Source organism: Dinoponera quadriceps, unplaced genomic scaffold, assembly GCF_001313825.1.
Source record: "Dinoponera quadriceps isolate SergipeBrazil2010 unplaced genomic scaffold, ASM131382v1 scaffold2720, whole genome shotgun sequence".
Taxonomy (NCBI): domain Eukaryota; kingdom Metazoa; phylum Arthropoda; class Insecta; order Hymenoptera; family Formicidae; genus Dinoponera; species Dinoponera quadriceps.
This window is the reverse complement of record NW_014556730.1, coordinates 6,028-23,865: the sequence shown is the minus strand read 5'-3', so window position 1 is coordinate 23,865 and position 17,838 is coordinate 6,028. Positions and strand designations below refer to the sequence as shown.

The 17,838-nt window shown below is 37.0% G+C and overlaps 1 protein-coding gene across 1 annotated transcript; it reads left to right on the top strand.

Annotated features, from left to right (window-relative positions):
- The first annotated feature begins 11,982 nt into the window (after positions 1-11,982).
- On the top strand, positions 11,983-13,752 carry LOC106748062 (SCAN domain-containing protein 3-like). The gene is made up of 3 exons (XM_014626256.1): positions 11,983-12,351; positions 12,514-12,838; positions 13,043-13,752. The coding sequence occupies exons 1-3, from the start codon at positions 11,983-11,985 to the stop codon at positions 13,750-13,752; spliced, it is 1,404 nt and encodes a 467-aa protein (XP_014481742.1).
- Positions 13,753-17,838: the final 4,086 nt, after the last annotated feature.

Here is a 17,838-nt window from a genome sequence, read left to right as displayed (position 1 = left end):
ACACATAATTAGGCGTTAATTGGAAATAATTTTGTCTCGGACTTTTTAAGTGATCGGGTGCTTACCTCAGCCGCGCTGAAGCTTAAACATATGATAACATTTCCTAACAAAAAAAGGTTGGAGGTTGCGAAAGAGGATGAAAGCATCTCGGAAAATCTTGGCGCAAAACGAAGGAAAAGTTATATTAGTGTATTTAAACATATCTAACTAATTAGTTTGCATTGCGACTCAACATAAAATATATAATGTAAAATAACACAAAATTATAAGACAAAAGCATAAAATTACACCAAAGTTGTTAATATTATAACAATTTTTTACGTTATCAATATGTCAAGTAGAATATACACTTATTTATAAAAAATAATTTAAGCATTCATTTTGTAAACGAGTATATTTAGATATGAGAATATTTTTGCAGATTTTTTCTTATGCGAAACAGTATGAAACATATACCTAGTTAAATGCGGCATCGCCACTTACTCATAGGTATTATTATATATTTTGATACACTCGATTATCGTATGATACGCCTCGTCGTTCGCAATATTCGGCTTAAGTATTACACTATCTGATATTTTGATGCACTTCATGTTATAGCTAATGAACAGAAATACTAGATATTAAAAAAGAACATTTTCAAAATGTCAGAGGTCTATAATATAATATTCACTAAGGGGACTTGAAGGGGGATAAGATATAAAGAATTTCAACTAAAAGGAAAGGTGATTAACCTTTTTGTAACCAGCAACTTTCTGTCTTAAAATAAAATGCCAATAAAATGTATGATTTTTAAAATCACTCACCATATGATCTCGAACTGCGCACAAGCATGTTGAATACATATTACAAACATGCTGTCGACCGCTATTGGCACTGCTACTATAAAGAATACGCTGACGAAACCATGAATCATAAGTGAGTTGTAGTATTTATCCACATTAAGGACGTGTTCTAAACGATAAAGAAATCTGGCCGTATAGGTCTCGTTCGTTGGCAAAAGTATATATAATCCGGTGAAGACGAGCGGCATTGTACAATAGAAAATCCACATTGTGTAAAGGCTCACTGCAACGAATCCACTTTTTTCAAACATGTTTCTTCTAAAACGGCAGTATTTCATGAAGTTTGCTGGTTTTATTCACATGCCCATTGTTATCATGCTCAAATTAAAAATGGTATTAATAGGTAATATCACAACTTGTATCGTTAGAGAAGCTAGATTACATTGAGAGAAAAATTTTCTTAAATGAAAAGAATTCATTCTTATAAAACCATATCTTTTGATGCAAGTAATTGTTCATTTTGTTCAGGTAAAAATATTTAGTATAAAGTAAATAAACATTGATTTTATATACATTATTTTGTGTTTTATACTTAAGTAATGATTTCTTAAATCATCTAATAATCCCACACAGCACAGAAATTTGTAGCAATGTTGCTATGAGCTTCTGTGTTGTACGAAATTTTATTGAAGTGTTGTAAATTAATTTTAAAATTAAAAAGTCTGATTATCTTCAATTTAAAATCGATTTAAAGTAAATTTTTTCTGGAACGAAAAAAATATAAATATTTCATTAAAAATCGTCTATTTCTTTGACATATGTATTCTATATTAAGTGTTTGCTTCTTTTGACGCAACGTTTATAGTAATTTATGAAATATGAATTCCGATTAAATAAATATTGTTCAACAATATTTTAAATAGGACAATGGAAAGTATCGTGAAACTTAATTGACCCATTAAAGCTCGTAACTAAACTATTAAGGTTAGCAAAAGACCAACGATTGGTATTATATATACGAGGTCTGGCTATTAAATAACGATACTGCTTATAAAAAAGAGTTTTATTTTAAAAATTATTCTACAATCGAATGTTCCTCTTCAATGTACTCCTTTCCCCTCGCTACACACCGTTCCATTCGTTTTTTCCATTGGTCAAAGCAATGCTGGAAGTCTTCTTTTGTAAGTGTATTTAGGAGCTCCGCCGATTTTCGCTTCACCTCTTCCATCGACTCGAACCGGGTTCCTTTTAAGATAGACTTGATCTTTGGAAACAGGAAAAAGTCACAGGGTGCTAAATCAGGCGAGTACGGCGCGTGTTCGAGCACTGGAGTGCCTCTAGCGGCTAAATAACGCTTCACAGACAGCGCGTTATGGGCAGGTGCATTGTCCTGGTGCAAGATACACGACTTGTTTTTCCACAATTCCGGCCGTTTCTTACGAACTCGCTCTCGCAGTGTTGCCAAAACTTTCAAATAGTAAGTTTGGTTTACAGTTTGACCCTCTGGAACCCATTCAGTCATCACGATGCCGTTGATGTCGAAAAAAAACGATTAGCATGGCTTTAAATTTTCATTTCGACATCTTCGCTTTTTTCATTTTTGGGGATGCAGGAGGACACGCGCACGAGATAGAGAATTCTCACCATAGGCCTTTTTCAACAAGTTATAGCACTCAGTCGGAGTTTTTTTTAATTTAACGAGAAATTTCACATTGATCCGTTGCTCGTGTTTTTCGTCACACATTGTTATGGGCACGAGAAAAAAACACGTTCGTTTCTAATCTCTATAGAAAAAATACTACTACAGCGACAAAAACGAGGTTTCGTACTGGAATAGTAGACACTTCCACCTATCCAACGCTGCATTCGCCCCCCCCCCCCTTCCCCTATAGGACAGACTTCTGCGCGCGCAGTCTCGTTATTTAATAGCCAGACCTCGAGAGTCCGCCACCAAATTCCGGACAAATTTAAATTTGAATTTCCCGCCTTATTTGCCTTCAGCGGTAGGTTGTTGTTGATATTTGGGCAAGTCAGATGTTTGTAGTAAGCGTACATAACTTCAAAGTATACGAGCAAATAAGATTGAGTGCGGAGTATAACCGAAAATAACCGGCAATAATCGAAGGCATTCGCGGTGAGCGTTCGCAGATCGAAATTATTCGATTCTTTGGATACCCGAGATGGATCGATAATGTATATGACAACGAAGATGTTTCCATAATATCTAGGACGAAGTTTCCGATCTCTGTTCACATCTTAGGTGTCATCTTTAGTGAGGGTCACGTCATACCGTCACATTTCTTTCAAAAGAAAGAAGCCATCATAAAAGAGGTCTATTTACGCGCTTTGACAAGGGTAGTGAAGCCGTGGATAGATACCGTAGCTGCCGGGAGGGCGTATGTCTTCCAGCAGGACGGCGCGCCGGCGTATACAAGTCACTTGGTTCAAAACTGGTTGTCGGATAATGAGGACATGTTTTGGTCCAAGGAATTCTGGCCCCCGAAAAGTCCAGATTTGAATCTGTTGGACTACTACATGTGGAACGTCATTGAATGAGTGACCAACAAGTCGAAACATCCCTACATGACATCTCTCTAGACCGCTATCGAGGTGGCATTCGCCAATATGGATAAGGACGCGTTGCAGAGAGCGTGCCAGCGCTTCAGAACGAGGATCAAAACAGTCATTGAAGCAAAAGGAAACTATATAGAATAATTTTACTTTAAAAGGATATTACTAATGATGTAGAAATGATGGAAAGATGTTCTACTATTCGTGTGGTAATGAGAGAGATCCAAAACATAGGCATGGTGTCGGAGTCTTGATGGACAAACATCTGACAGACTCGGAAAACTTATTTGTTCCGATTTCTGAGAGGGTCATTTTTGTTCAACTGCGAAGTAAGCCAGTAAACAGTGTGATACAAGCATATGCCCCCACTAGTAATAAACCTGATGAGGACGTGGAAAAGTTCTATCAGCAACTGGATCAAGCTGGGAAGCTAACCAAAAAGCATGAAATCAGCATAATAATAGGAGACTTTAACGTCAAAGTAGGAGAAGGTCAAATAGAAAACATTTTTGGAAGACATGGGGCCTTGGGCAGAGAAATAACTGAAGAGATTGACTGATACAATACTGTCAAAAAAAACATGTAATAATAGCAGACACCTGGTATAAACTCCCTCCAAGGCGTCTCTATATTTGGAAATCACCTAAAGATTCTGACCAGTACATTGTTCGCAATCAAATTGATTACATAACAATTAACAGACGATTCAAGAACGTTATTACCAAAGTAACCACGCTACCTGGAGCGGATATGGGAGACCATTACCCCGTCTGTGCAAATACCAACCTGAGACCAGCAAGAGCCAAAGGAAAAAAGACCAACAGACTGCCCAACATCAGGCTGTTAGTGACAAAGCAGTTAGATCGAATTATGAAGAATTTATAAACACCTGAGTTGTGAGCATTAAGAACATGGACGATGTCGAACAAACATGATCCTAAGTAAGGGAAGCCTTCAAGGAAGTCAACAAAAAAGTCTACCTCACTCCAAAACAACGGCCAAGAACGAATGGACGACAGATAATATACTGCAATTAATGGAAGAGCGGGGAAAATGCAGGAACCGAGACAAAAGGGGTTATAAGGACGTGCAAAGGAATATACGACAAGAAATAAAAATAGCAAGAGAGGCTTGGATAGCCGAAAAATGCAGCAAAACTGAAAATCTGGCCCATACTGGAGATGGCTTTCATCTCCATAAAAAGATCAAGGAAATGGGGTCAACAAATCAGTTATGTTCATAAAGAATGACAGAAACATTCCAATTGTGGATCCCAAGGAACTATTTAATATTTGGAAGTCATACACAGCAAATCTTTTCGACGACACAAGAACACGTCCAGTTTTCGCCGGATACAACAAGTGATCCACCGATAGGACCAAGTATTTTGAAGAGTGAAGTGGTAAAGGCCATAAAACTCATGAAGACCAATAAAAAGCCAGGATCAGACGAAATGTTCTCGGAAATTTTCTGGACACTCAATGACTGAAATCTGAATATCATAGTCCGCTTATTGAATAACATATATGATACTGGACAAATACCTACAGATTGGATAGGTTCCACATTTATTGCGTTACCGAAGAAGCAAAATGCAAACTCATGAGAAAATTACCGTTTTAAAAGCCTCATGAGCCACTTTCTTAAGCTCTTCCTCCGTATTATAAACGTAAGACTGTAGAAACAATGTGAGAAAGTAAGTGAGTGCAGCCAATTTGGTTTCCAGAATGGTTTTGGCACAAGAGAGGCTATTTTTAGCTTACACACCCTCGTCTAAAATTGTTATGACCAAAGGAAAGATGTGTTTATGTGCTTCATAGACTACGAAAAAGCATTCGATAACGTTCGGTACGATCTCTTGATAAAATACCTACAAGAACTGGGCCTAGGCGACAAAGATGTACGTGCCATTAGCAATTTATATTAGAATCAAACAAGAGAGGTGAGCCTCCAAATTTCAATGTAATCGAGGAATTTGAAATAAAAAACGGAAGAATTTGAAATCAAATAAAACATGGTTGCATCTCGTCCCCAATGCTTTTTAATCTTTACATCGAAAGAGCGAGAGATCGAAAAAGAGAGAGAGTTTGTCGAATATCAGATAGCATTGTGTATATAAAAGTAAACGGGGTTCCTATAAACAACATCAGATGTACAGATGACATGGCAATTCTGACTGACAACGTAGATTGAGATCTCCAATCTCTTCTGAACATGATTAACGACGCAAGCAACGCATTAGGTCTCAGGATGAATGCAGGAAAACCAAGTATATGATTATTAACAGGAACAACTTTCACAACGCCCGATTGGTTATTGGTGATGAAAAGGTGGAAAGAGTTCATAAATTCAAATATCTAAGATGTATTCTAAACAACAAATGAGACCCGGAGGTGGAGATAAAGAGTAGTGTAGGCTAAGCCAAGACAACCTTCCAGAGACTTGGCAGATTCTTCAATGACCATAAGCTTAATTTCAACCCAGATACCGTATGGTGAAATGCTACGTCTGAAATTTGGTCTGTCTTGCTATTCGGGATGGAAGCATGGACACTTAAGGCCACATCAATAAACAAATTTGAAGCTTTCGAGATGTGTACTCTGCGTCAATTGCTAGGGATATTACGGGTGGAGAAAATAGTAACGAAAACAGTAACGAAAACATCATCAGAAGAGCGGGTCTGAAAGACAAAGTATTGTTCAAACATATAAAAAACAGGAAGATCGCTTACTTTGGACACATACTATGAAGAGAACACTTCCTGCAGTTGATACTGAAAGGTCGGATTGAGGGAAGCAGGGGAGTAGGTCGTAAGAAGCTATCATGACTGCGGAACATACAACATTGAACCGGACTACATGAATATGAGGCTCTTCGCAACGCCGCAAGGAACAGAGAAATCTAGTCTTAGCCTACTCCAACGATAGGTGGAGTACGGAAGACGCCTACGCAGAGAAAAATCTGTATGGCACATTAAAAAGAAGAAGTGTTGTACAAAAATTTTTGTTATAATTTTTACATTTTGACGAATAGAATTTTGTTTAAACAAATTGTTCATTTTTCCCGGATTTTGGTGGCGTACCCTAGATTATATATATATATATATATATATATATATATACGAGGGCAGTCCGATAAGTACTTAGCCTACAAAAGAAAAACGAAAATTTTGGAAAAGTGGCGATTTATTTCTCAACATAGTCTCCTTTTAGCTTGATACACTTGACCCAGCGATGCTCCAACTTCTTTAACCTATCTGAAAAATACGTTTTCTCGAAGTTTGCAAAGTAGGCCCCCGTGGCGGCGATAACCTCCTCATTCGACTCAAATTTCTGTCCGGCGAGTGACTTTTTCAAGTTTGGAAACAGAAAAAAGTCGCACGGGACCAAATCTGGAGAATACGGTGGATGGGGCAGCAGTTCATAGTCCAATTCGACCAATTTGGCCATCGCCGAGGTCATCGCCGCCACGGAGGCTTACTTTGCAGACTTCGAGAAAACGTATTTTTCAGATGGGTTAAAGAAGTTGGAGCATCGCTGGGTCAAGTGTATGAGCTAAAAGGAGACTATGTTGAGAAATAAATCGTCACTTTTCCAAAATTTTCGTTTTTCTTTTGTAGGCTAAGTACTTATCGGACTGTCCTCGTATATTGGGAGTGTGAATAAGTTCTCGCCGTTTTTTGTGAAAATAAATCCTTTATTAAAAAAAATAAATAAAAAAACAAGTCAATTAAAGTATTGCCCATCGCTGGAGACTACTTTTTCCCATCTTTCTGGCAGCATTAGAATTCCACGTCGAAAAAACGACACTTCTTTTGCGGCTATCCACGAATCGATCCATTTTTTCGTTTCTTCATGCGAAGTGAAGTGCTGCTCAGCCAAGCCGTTAGTCATCGATCGAAATAATTAGTAATTAGAAGGCGCAATGTCTAGAGAGTACGGCGGGTGGGGTAGGACTTCCCATTTCAGCGTTTCCAGGTATGTTTTGACCGGTGACGCGACATGCGGCCGAGCGTTATCATGCAGCAAAATCACCTTATCGTGTCTTTGCTCATATTGCGGCCGTTTTTCTTTCAATGCTCGGCTCAAACGCATCAATTGTCGTCGATAAAGATCTCCTGTGATGGTTTGGTTGGGTTGGAGCAGCTCGTAATACACTACCCTCAGCTGATCCCACCAAATGCACAGCATGAGCTTTGAACCGTTGATATTCCGCTTTGGCGTTGATGCTACTGCTTCGCCAGGCTTAACCCACGATTTTTTACGCTTGGGATTACTGTAGTATATCCACTTTTCATCACCAGTCACAATACGATGTATGAAACCTTACCTTTTTTGTTGTTGAAGCAGCTGTTCACACGTGACAAGATGCCGTTCGACGTTTCTCGGCTTCAGTTCGTACGGCACCCAAGATCCTTCCTTTTGTATCATTCCTAATGCTGTCAGACGTTTCGAAACTGTTGTTCGATCAACTCCTAATGATTTTGCAACATCGGATTGCGTCTGACATGGATCTTCAGCAAGTAATGTTTCCAATTCTTCGTTTTGAAACTTTTTTGGTGCACCACTGCGTTCTCTATCTTGAACATCAAAATTACCATTTTTAAATCGGTTAAACCAATTTCTGCATGTTCTTTCCGACAGAGCATGATCACCATAGGTTTCTACAAGATTTCTGTGTGCTTCAGCTGCAGATTTCTTCTGAATAAAATAGTGTAGTAAAATTCCCCGCAAAAACGGTTTATTTGGCACGAAATTTGATATGTTTTACGCTACAAAAAGAAAATGTTCTTTATAGGTTAATGGAAAGACACGCACTGATTTTAAACATAGGTTATAGAACTTCAATATAGATGCGTCATCATCTTGAATTATACACAGAAAATTTTAATACCGCCATCTGATGGTGAAACGGCGAGAACTTATTCACACTCCCAATATATACAGGGTGGTCCATAAGTCACTTTACCATTAAAAAATTAAATAACTTTTTTGCTATTATATTTTTTTTGTTTCAGATTTTTAAAATACAGAAATCGAAAATAAATTATGAGTAAATTGATGATAGAAAAACGTGTAAAACTTATTGAATTTTTTACTTTAAACATCAGCGCTCCATTATTCTTACCAAGAGAACATACATGCGACACTTTAACGAAAGAAAACTTCCGTCAAAACCAGTGATATTGGCTCTCATTCGGCGTCTTCAACAGAAAGGTTTTGTGCAGGATCTTCCACGAACTGGAAGTCCCGATAAATTTTCAGAGAAAGAATAATTTCCAGAAATGCAGAGTTTCGTTGGGCGTCGCGTTCCCCTGATCTGACGGCCCCAGATTTTATTTTATGGGGATATTTGAAACAGCAAGTGTTTGCTACTAAGCCGCGAACTCTTGCTAAGCTGAAGGACAATATTCATCATGAAATTCGAATGATAAACAGAATAACTTTGCAATCAGTTATGTAGAGTATTGAGGTATTACAGTGGTTCGACACACTTAGATAATATGATGGCACGCATAGTTCAAAATCACAACTTTCCATCAAATATAGTCTTCTCAGATGAAGCTACATTTCAACTTGACTCAAGCTTAAATAGGCATAATTGTAGATATTGGGAAGATGAAAACTCTCATTGGGCAAGAGAAGCCAAATCACAATATCCACAAAAATTAAATATCTGGGCTGGAATACTAAATAATAGAATTATAAGACCATTTTCTTTAATGGCAACTTAAATGCCCAAAACTATGAAGCTATGCTGCGGAATCAAATAGTTCCTGCAATAAGAGAAATAGCTGGAGACAACTTTAATGACACATGGTATCAATAGGACGGCGCAGCAGCTCATTATGCACGAGACGTTCGCGCTTACTTAGATACAGTATTTATTAATCGATGGATAGGACAAAGAGGCACAATTGAGTGGCCAGCTAAGTCACCCGATTTAACGCCTCTAGTTTATTTCTATTGGGGTTATCTAAAAGATCGGGTATACAAAACAAAACCCCAAAATTTAGATGAATTACGGCAAAGGATCGTTGATGAATCAGCTCTCATTCCTACTGAAATCATCAAAAAGGCTGTTGGTGCTTTCTACCATCGATTAGGTTACTGTCAAGAAGTAAACGGAGAACAATTCGAGCATTTGCGTTAAATACAGTGACCAAATGTTTATCAATGCACGTAAGAAGCAAGGGGACTCATGATAATAAAGCACCCCATCGTGAGAGGCAAGGGGACTCACGTTAAGCAAGCACCCCAAAGGAAACAGTCCTTACTACGTCCTCGCCGTTGTTCCTGGGTAACGCTAAAAGTAAAAGTATGAAAACTTCCGCTCTTTCAATTGCCGACGACAAATGAGGAGGTTTTTAGAAAAAAAATTGACCTTGAAATAACCTTGAAGGACATCAATAAGGTCGAGTTTGTGGTCACCACTAATTGCAATTAAACAAAATAACTAAAGTAAGCTATTTTCATCAATGCGTTTTCAACAAAGCGTTCTTCGAAGATATCCAGTCCTCAAAATTAAATAATCTTTGAATGACCTTCAGGGTCAACCACGATTTATGGCCTTATAATGTTTTTGGACGTAAAATTTCCCGCTCTTTCGATTGCCGACGTCAAAAAAGATGGTTTCCATTAAAAAAAATTGAGCTGACTTTGAAATAACCTTCAAGGTCATCGTCAAGGTCAAATCCAAGGTCACCATTGAATTCCTCGTCAATAGTTACTACAAGAGTGACCTTAACATTTTTCAAAAATAATTTACCTGGAAAATTATTCAAGAGAAATTATTCAATTATTCCAGACTTTTTGGACACCCTGTATACACAGCGGATGTTTCTGATTACCTACACACTCCATTTAAAAACTAGGGAAATGGAAAATTATTTTAAAAAATGTTTTAGACAAAAGTTGTTAGTGATCAAGTAGTACATTACATGGGCACATGTGACTGACCTTGGGTGCCGTCATGAAGATCCCGTCAAGGTCGACTTGAATTTTTTAAGTGGGAATCCATATTTTTCATTGCATATTATTGTAGCTGACATCAAGGCGGTTTCGAAACACTAGTTACAAACTCTTTTTAGTTAAGATCTTCCTGAGTTATGCGACTTCAAAATATCAGTACTGTCGGCGTTGGCATTACCCAAGATGAACCACGTGGAGATCGCACGGTCGGACATACATCTTCTAGATCAGTCTTTCTCAAAGTGGGCAATAACGCCTCCTTATGGGCGCTGGAAGTTTTCAGGGGGGCAGTAGAAGGCTCAGAGAAAATTAGGGGGCTTTAAGGCAATCTAGAGGGGCGGCGGCAGACAAATTCTATCTATAAAAATCCGATTTTAAATCGCCCTATCACTGAAACCGTAGAGTCCTCAGTATTTTAAACTAAAATTAAATACAGTCGAATCTTGTTACCCATAAGAAACCTTGTTATAAGAAACAGCTTCTAGCAGATAGAGGTTGGTTTATAACAAGGTTTCTTATCGCTGTTTATTATGATAAGGTTTCTTATAACTATAACAGGTAAAATAAATTATTATTATTCAATTTAGCTAGAATCTAGCTAAATTAAATAATAATAGTTTGTTTTACTTCCTTCAACATTTTTTATAACATTTTTTATAACAAAACTGGGTATTTTGCACTTTGTTAGTTAATTTTAAAATTAAGTAAAACTTTAAGTAAAACATAATAATGGAATGAAATATTAAGTAAAACATAATAATGGAATTATATCTTTTCTATCACCGTCATTGGTTCCTCAAAGTTTGTATAGAAAACTGTATCGGATCATTCACTTTCAGTTCGTGCTGTGTTTGTGGCAATCAAGTTCTAATAAGTTTTTGTTAAACAACGCGATTTTTACAACCCTGCATGAATTGACATGATTATTTTATTTGTTCTAACTTGCTTAGTATAGCAGCATTTTTATTAGCTGACTTAATTTAAATTTTAAATCCTTTTTAAAAAACTGCCTCTTTTTTATAGAACTAAAGAAGGGAATAATATTTTGCCGACTTTTAAGATTTTTAAAATATGCAATTTGCACCAATCAGTTTTAAAAACAAAATTGGTGTTTTAAAATAACGTGAAATTTTGGTGCGAATTACTAGTAATGATGTATTATCTGTAACTTACATATTAATTTTTAACTTAATATTAGTTCGAACGATTCCATTTACCATAGGCTAATGAGCTTCAGTAAGCCTTTTTACAAATGTCATTTTACTCCAAATATAAATAAAACAAATGATATGGATAGTCGTTGGTGCAAATAACTTACGACGATATCTTTAGCGAGTAGCCGGCACTTCTGAACTTTTATTTTACAATGAGGGCTTGTATTGAAGCGGCAGGCATTTATAGGCTTTTTTATAAGTACTGCGGTTTTAAGTTTTTTATAAAATTAAGTCAATGAATAAAAATCCTACTATACGAATTCCGTTACTCACATGAGGTAAACAAGTGGTTGCAAGTTTATCTTGTTCCTGTCGCTGCGTGTTACATTTCAAATTTATATAAAGGCAGTGATTGTTTATTTTATTTTCATTAGCATTTAGCGCGTATCGCATCATATCGGTAGCAGGTTTTCAAGCGAATATTTTACTCACGTCTAAACTATGTCGGAAGCAAAGAAGAAGAGACGACAGTACAGTGTGGACTATATTAAATACATATTTATAGAAAATCCTACAAATCCGTTATCGCCAATGTGCCTTATTTGCCAAGCAACATTTTCGAACGAAGCGATGAAGCCATCTAGGCTACAAAATCATTTAAATAAAGTTCACTCGAATAAGAAAGACAAAAATGTAATCTATTTTCAAGACCTGAAAAAGAAGTACACAGTTCAGCCAACTATCTCGAAACTTTTTTCAGAAGCTTCTAAGCAAGACGATGACGGACTTCGTGCTTCGTACAATATCTCATTGTTAATTGCTAAAACCGGCAAACTACATACTATAGGGGAGGATTTAATTTTACCGGCAGTAAAAGAAATATTAATTACTGTGATCCATAAACCAGCAGCAGATATTATCCGAAAAATTCCCTTAAGCAATAGTTCTGTGTAAAGACGAATTGATGAGATGGCTAAAAACATTGAAGAATCATTGTGCAATCATCTTAAGACTTGTCAATTTTCAATTCAGTTGGATGAGTCCACTTTACCAACTAATGAAGCATTGTTATTGTCATATGTGAGGTTCATCAAAGATGAGAAAATATGTCAAGAACTATTATTTTCTAGAAATTTAGAAACAGACGCAAAGGGAGAAACCATATTTAATAAACTGGAAAAGTTTTGTGACGTAAAGGAAAGTCCTTTGAATAATATTACGTCAGCTACTACAGATGGCGCTCCGGCTATGACAGGGCGTTACAAAGGCTTCATAACGTACTTAAAAAATAAAGTTCCAGGCGTGCTTGCTGTACATTGCGTCATTCATCGCCAGCATTTGGTTGCGAGAAATCCGAGTGAACGCTTGCATACATCACTGCAATATGTTATCACAGTAGTTAATAAAATCAGAAGCAGGTCACTAAATGACAGATTATTTAGTCAGCTTTGCACTGCCTATGATAAAGATTCCAACTACTTCCTGCTTCACACAGAAGTGCGCTAGCTATCAAAAGGTACTTGTCTGACTCGATTTTACAATCTGTTTGACTCTGTGATAGAGTTCCTGGAAAATAAAGATACAGAATTGCGCGGCAACCTCATCATATTAAAGAATGATATTGCGTACTTGACAGACCTGTATATATTGTTTAATGATGTGAATCTCCAGCTTCAAGGCGACGACTTAAACTTAATTAAAACAAAAAATATCGTTCCTGCTTTCGTAGCCAAACTGCTACTGTACAGAAGGAATATCGGCAGACATAAATTTAATAACTTCCCCAATTTATCGGCAGTATCCTTCAGTAACGATGACTTGCTTATTTACTGTCAACACTTGAAGAACCTCCACGATGATTTTAAGGAACGATTCCAGGACATTTTAAATATGGACATACCAGACTGGGTGTTGGATCCTTTTTCAAATGTCAACACAGCAGGATCATTCCAGTTAGAAGAACAACTTATAAAACTAACAACAAACGAAGAATTAAAAATTAAATTCAAGAATGGCTACCAAGAATTTTGGCTGCAAAAGCGAATCTCCCAACTGTACCCTGGGTTATGGTCGGTTGTTCAACGATTTCTGATAGCATTCCCATCGTCGTATTTGTGTGAACGTGGATTTAGTGTTGTAGCAACGTTGCTAACTAAAAAGAGAAATCGGCTGCAAGTTACTGAACGCGGCGACTTAAGGCTGATTTCAAGTGAATTTGAGCCTGATATTAACAAACTCGTCAAAACGCATCAGATTCATCCTTCACATTAGATAAGTTTTAAATTCAAAGCCTTCTTTTAATGTTAATAAAAATACTGCTAAATATGATTAAGTATGAGTTTTATTTCCTCTCATTGAAACATTCTTTGATCTCAGAAATAGAATATGGGTCACACCCTATCTATCCTATCCATATAATAATGCATGTTTAAAAATTATATTTGCAATAACTGTTTTTAAGAAACGCAACAGATGATAATGTAAAAAGGTAAGTTAAAAAATAGGGGGGCACTAGATTGTTTTTTAATCTCAAATCTAATCTCACTCTTGAGCGGTGGTAGAAATAAGTTTGAGAACCTGTATTCTAGATACTTGATTAAAACAAGTCTTCTTGCTTCTTTCATGTGTGTGTGTGTTGTGTGTGTGTGTGTGCGCGCGCGCGCGCGCGCACGTGTTTGCGTGTGATAAGTACCCCTAGCAGTTAGGTTGCAGCAGATGTTCTAGGTTTGTCTATGAAACAAAAACTTAATAAATCGGTATTTCATCAGACCATTTGAAACTTTTCACATAGATTTGGATACTGATCGTGGCGATAAGTAATAATTTTTGTGAACATTTTCGTCAACATTTATTCAAGTACTGCACATTTCCGCTCGCGATTGCTACTTCGAAGTCTACCGATCCTTCGTCTCGCAAATACATTGGCGTATTTCGCTTTAACGATTACATCGTCGTCTTTCCGATCCGCGATCAGATCTCGAGCTATTATTTCTCTTCTAGAAATAATGTAATTCGGGTTAATTCGTATCATAGCCATAGCCGTGTCCTATTAAAATGAAGAAGCATATGATTTATTGTTAATTTTATATGAGTATCGAGGTGAATTCGCTGCAGCTGAGAGATTGTAAAGAGAACGTTTTCCTGGTCGGATACTTCACTCACATAACGTTTTGGCTAACCAAATCAGAACCAAAGGTATCGTTCAATCTCAACATAACAAAAGTTGACAGATTTGCCGTTTAATTAGGAATGAAAGAGAAGCAGAAATTCTTTCATCAACAGTATTAAACCTTCGTGATTTGAGTCACCAAAAAATAGATTCTGAAATTAATCATGTCGGTATATGGTGCGTTTTAAATCAAAACAAGTTTCACTCTTATCAAATGTCTTTTCACCAAGTTGTAAGTAATTATAATTGTCAAAGTAGACTTGCATTTTGAAACTGGATAAAATAACAAATACTTACGTTTCCCAACAAAATTTTATTTTCCGATAAATTTACGTTCAAATGTGATGGAAATGTCAATAAGTGGAACTCGTTATTGGTCGCAAGTTAATCCTTACTGGTTGTGAGAAATGGATCATCGACATATTTGGAAGATAAATGTTTGGTGCGGAATTATTGAAAGTCATATTGACAGTCCTATTTTCCTTGAAGAAAATCTAAACCTTAATAATCTAAAAGGTATTCAACTTTGACAAAAACAGATCTTTCTAAATTATTAGACAATTTTCCTTTGTGACTGCGTCAGGACATGTGGTTCAAACAAGATGAATGCCCGTCGCATATATCGAAAGGTGTCCGTGCAGTATTAAATATTATGTTTCCTAATATATGGATAGGCAAATTTGATAAGATTAATTTTCTACCCCGATCATAGGATATCACTATCTTGGATTACTATTTATAGGGAAGAGTAAAGGATAGTGCATCGTGAACGCTTAACTACAAGGGAAGATATAATTCGTAGGATAAGAGAAACAATTCAATCTTTAAGTAGTGATGAAATTTTTCGAGCAAACAATTATTTCCAAACCAGAGTAGATGTTTACATCGTAGAGAATGGTGTTCAGTTTGAATACTACCTCACTTGAAAATACACACACAGCAGAGAGGGTTTGGAGTCTAAAATACCGGGGGACTAACGAACCTCGGGTCCTTATCTCTAACTGTGCTCATACGTAGGTAGCTATTTATATTTCTGGCCTTGGTAGCAGTAAGTGTTGCCAGGCGCCATCTGACGTTGTCACTGGAAACTTGACATTGTTGAACATAAGAACATAAGAACACATTGTCATTTGAGCGTGGCTTGTGTTGTTTAAAGTGAATTGAAAAATTCATGTGGGACAAAAAATGGAATTAACTCGTGAACATTTTCGTGCGATTATTTTTTATAACTTTCGACGTGGATTATCAAGACAAGAATGCATCGATGAACTTAATTCTTTATATAACGAGAAAGCACCATCTTACAGCACTGTAAAAAATTGGTATAACGAATTCAATCGTGGCCGACGTTCGCTCCAGGACGAATTCCGTGAAGGTCGTCCAAAATCGGTTGTTGTGCCAGAAAATATCGATGCTGTGCGTGAACTGATAAAGCAAGATCGTCATGTGACATACCGTGAGATTGAGGCATCTTTGGGCATTAGTATGACAAGCATCAATAAGATATTGCATGAACATTTGTCCTTAAAAAAAATTTGTTCGCGTTGGATCCCGCATAATCTAACAAACGCTCAAAAGAAGACTCGTGATTGGCACAAGGAAATGTTGAAAAAATACGTTCAAGGTGAATCAAAGGCTGTGTATAACATATACCCAGGTGAAGAACCATGGATCTATGTATATGAGCTCGAAACAAAACAGCAATCGACTGTATGGGTCTTCCAAGACGAGTCAAATCCAACAAAAGTTGTTCGCGGAAGAAGCACATCGAAGCAAATGGTTGCCTGTTTCTTCGGCATTACCGATCACGTGGCGACAGTGGCGTTAGAGCACCGTAGGACGGTCAATTCTAAATGGTACACGACTATTTGTTTACCAGAAGTCATCGGAGAAATTCGAGAAGAGCAGAAGAAGAGGAGAATAATTTTTCATCATGACAACGCGAACTCTCACATATCGGGTCAAACAAAGGAATTTTGATCGGGTCAAACAAAGGAATTTTTGACCGACCAAAACATCGAGTTGATGGGTCATCCGCCGTACAGCCCTGATTTGGCACCCAATGACTTTTTTGTTCCCGCAAATCAAAAATAAATTACGTGGTCAACGATTTTCGACACCCGAAGAAGCGGTTGAAGCATTCAAAACGCATGTTTTGCAGTTACCTCAATCGGAGTGGAAAAAGTGCTTCGAAAATTAGTTCAAACGCATGCAAAAGTGTATTGATCATTATGGAGAATATTTTGAAAAACAATAAAACCAATTTCGATTATAAATATTTGTTTTTTCATTATTAAGCCAGAAATATAAATAGCAACCCTTGTACACACGTAAGAAGTAAGAGGATTTATTTTAATCAAGCACCCCGAATGTGTAAATCCGACCATGATTCCTCCACGTGGTACATTTTGGGTAATGTTAACGTCGACGGTATTGATATTTTGAAGTCTCATAACTCAGGAAGATTTCAACTAAAAACAGTTTGTAAGTAGTGTTTCAAAAACGCCTTGATGTCAACTACAAAAATATGCAATGAAAGATATGGATACCTACTAAAAAAATTCAAGTCGATCTTGACCGGACCTTCACGACGCCACCTCAATTATATATGCCCATGTAATGTATTACTTGATCCCCAACAACTTTTGTCTGAAATATTTGTCAAAATAACCAGATCCTTAATTTTTAAATTATGTGTACGGGTGGTCTGAATATATATATGTACGAGGTCTGTTCAAAAAGTATCGCGAATTTTGAATTTCCGCGGGTTACTTATATTTGATTTTCGATTTTTTTGTGGCGTTATGTTGGTACTCATGTCCTTCACTTATGCCTACAAATTCGGCCATTTTGAATATTCAGTTTATCTTTGACAGCTGTTTTGCTTGGATGTGTTTTGGCTTGTCTTCGATTTTTGCCTATTCCAAAAAATGGATCAAAGAATCTGCATAAAATTTTATGTGAAAAACAAAATGAAGTGCGCGGACGCATTCCGAATGTTGACTGTGGCATATGGTGAAGCTACCTTGGACCGAAGTAACGTTTATCGGTGGTACAAAATGTTCTCAGAGGGCCGAGAAGATGTGAACGACGAAGAGCGTGCCGGACGCCCGAGCACGTCAACAACAGACGAAAACATTGATGAAGTGAAGAAAATAGTATTGGCCAATCGTCGAATCACCGTTAGA

What these genes read in the sequence shown, in the direction of transcription:
- LOC106748062 (XM_014626256.1), top strand. Translation starts at nt 11,983, where the DNA reads ATGTCGGAAGCAAAGAAGAAGAGACGACAGTACAGTGTGGACTATATT. An exon ending in AGGATTTAATTTTACCGGCA is followed by an intron (nt 12,352 to 12,513) that starts GTAAAAGAAATA and finishes TTTTCAATTCAG; the next exon opens with TTGGATGAGTCCACTTTACC. An exon ending in TTTGGTTGCGAGAAATCCGA is followed by an intron (nt 12,839 to 13,042) that starts GTGAACGCTTGC and finishes ACTCTGTGATAG; the next exon opens with AGTTCCTGGAAAATAAAGAT.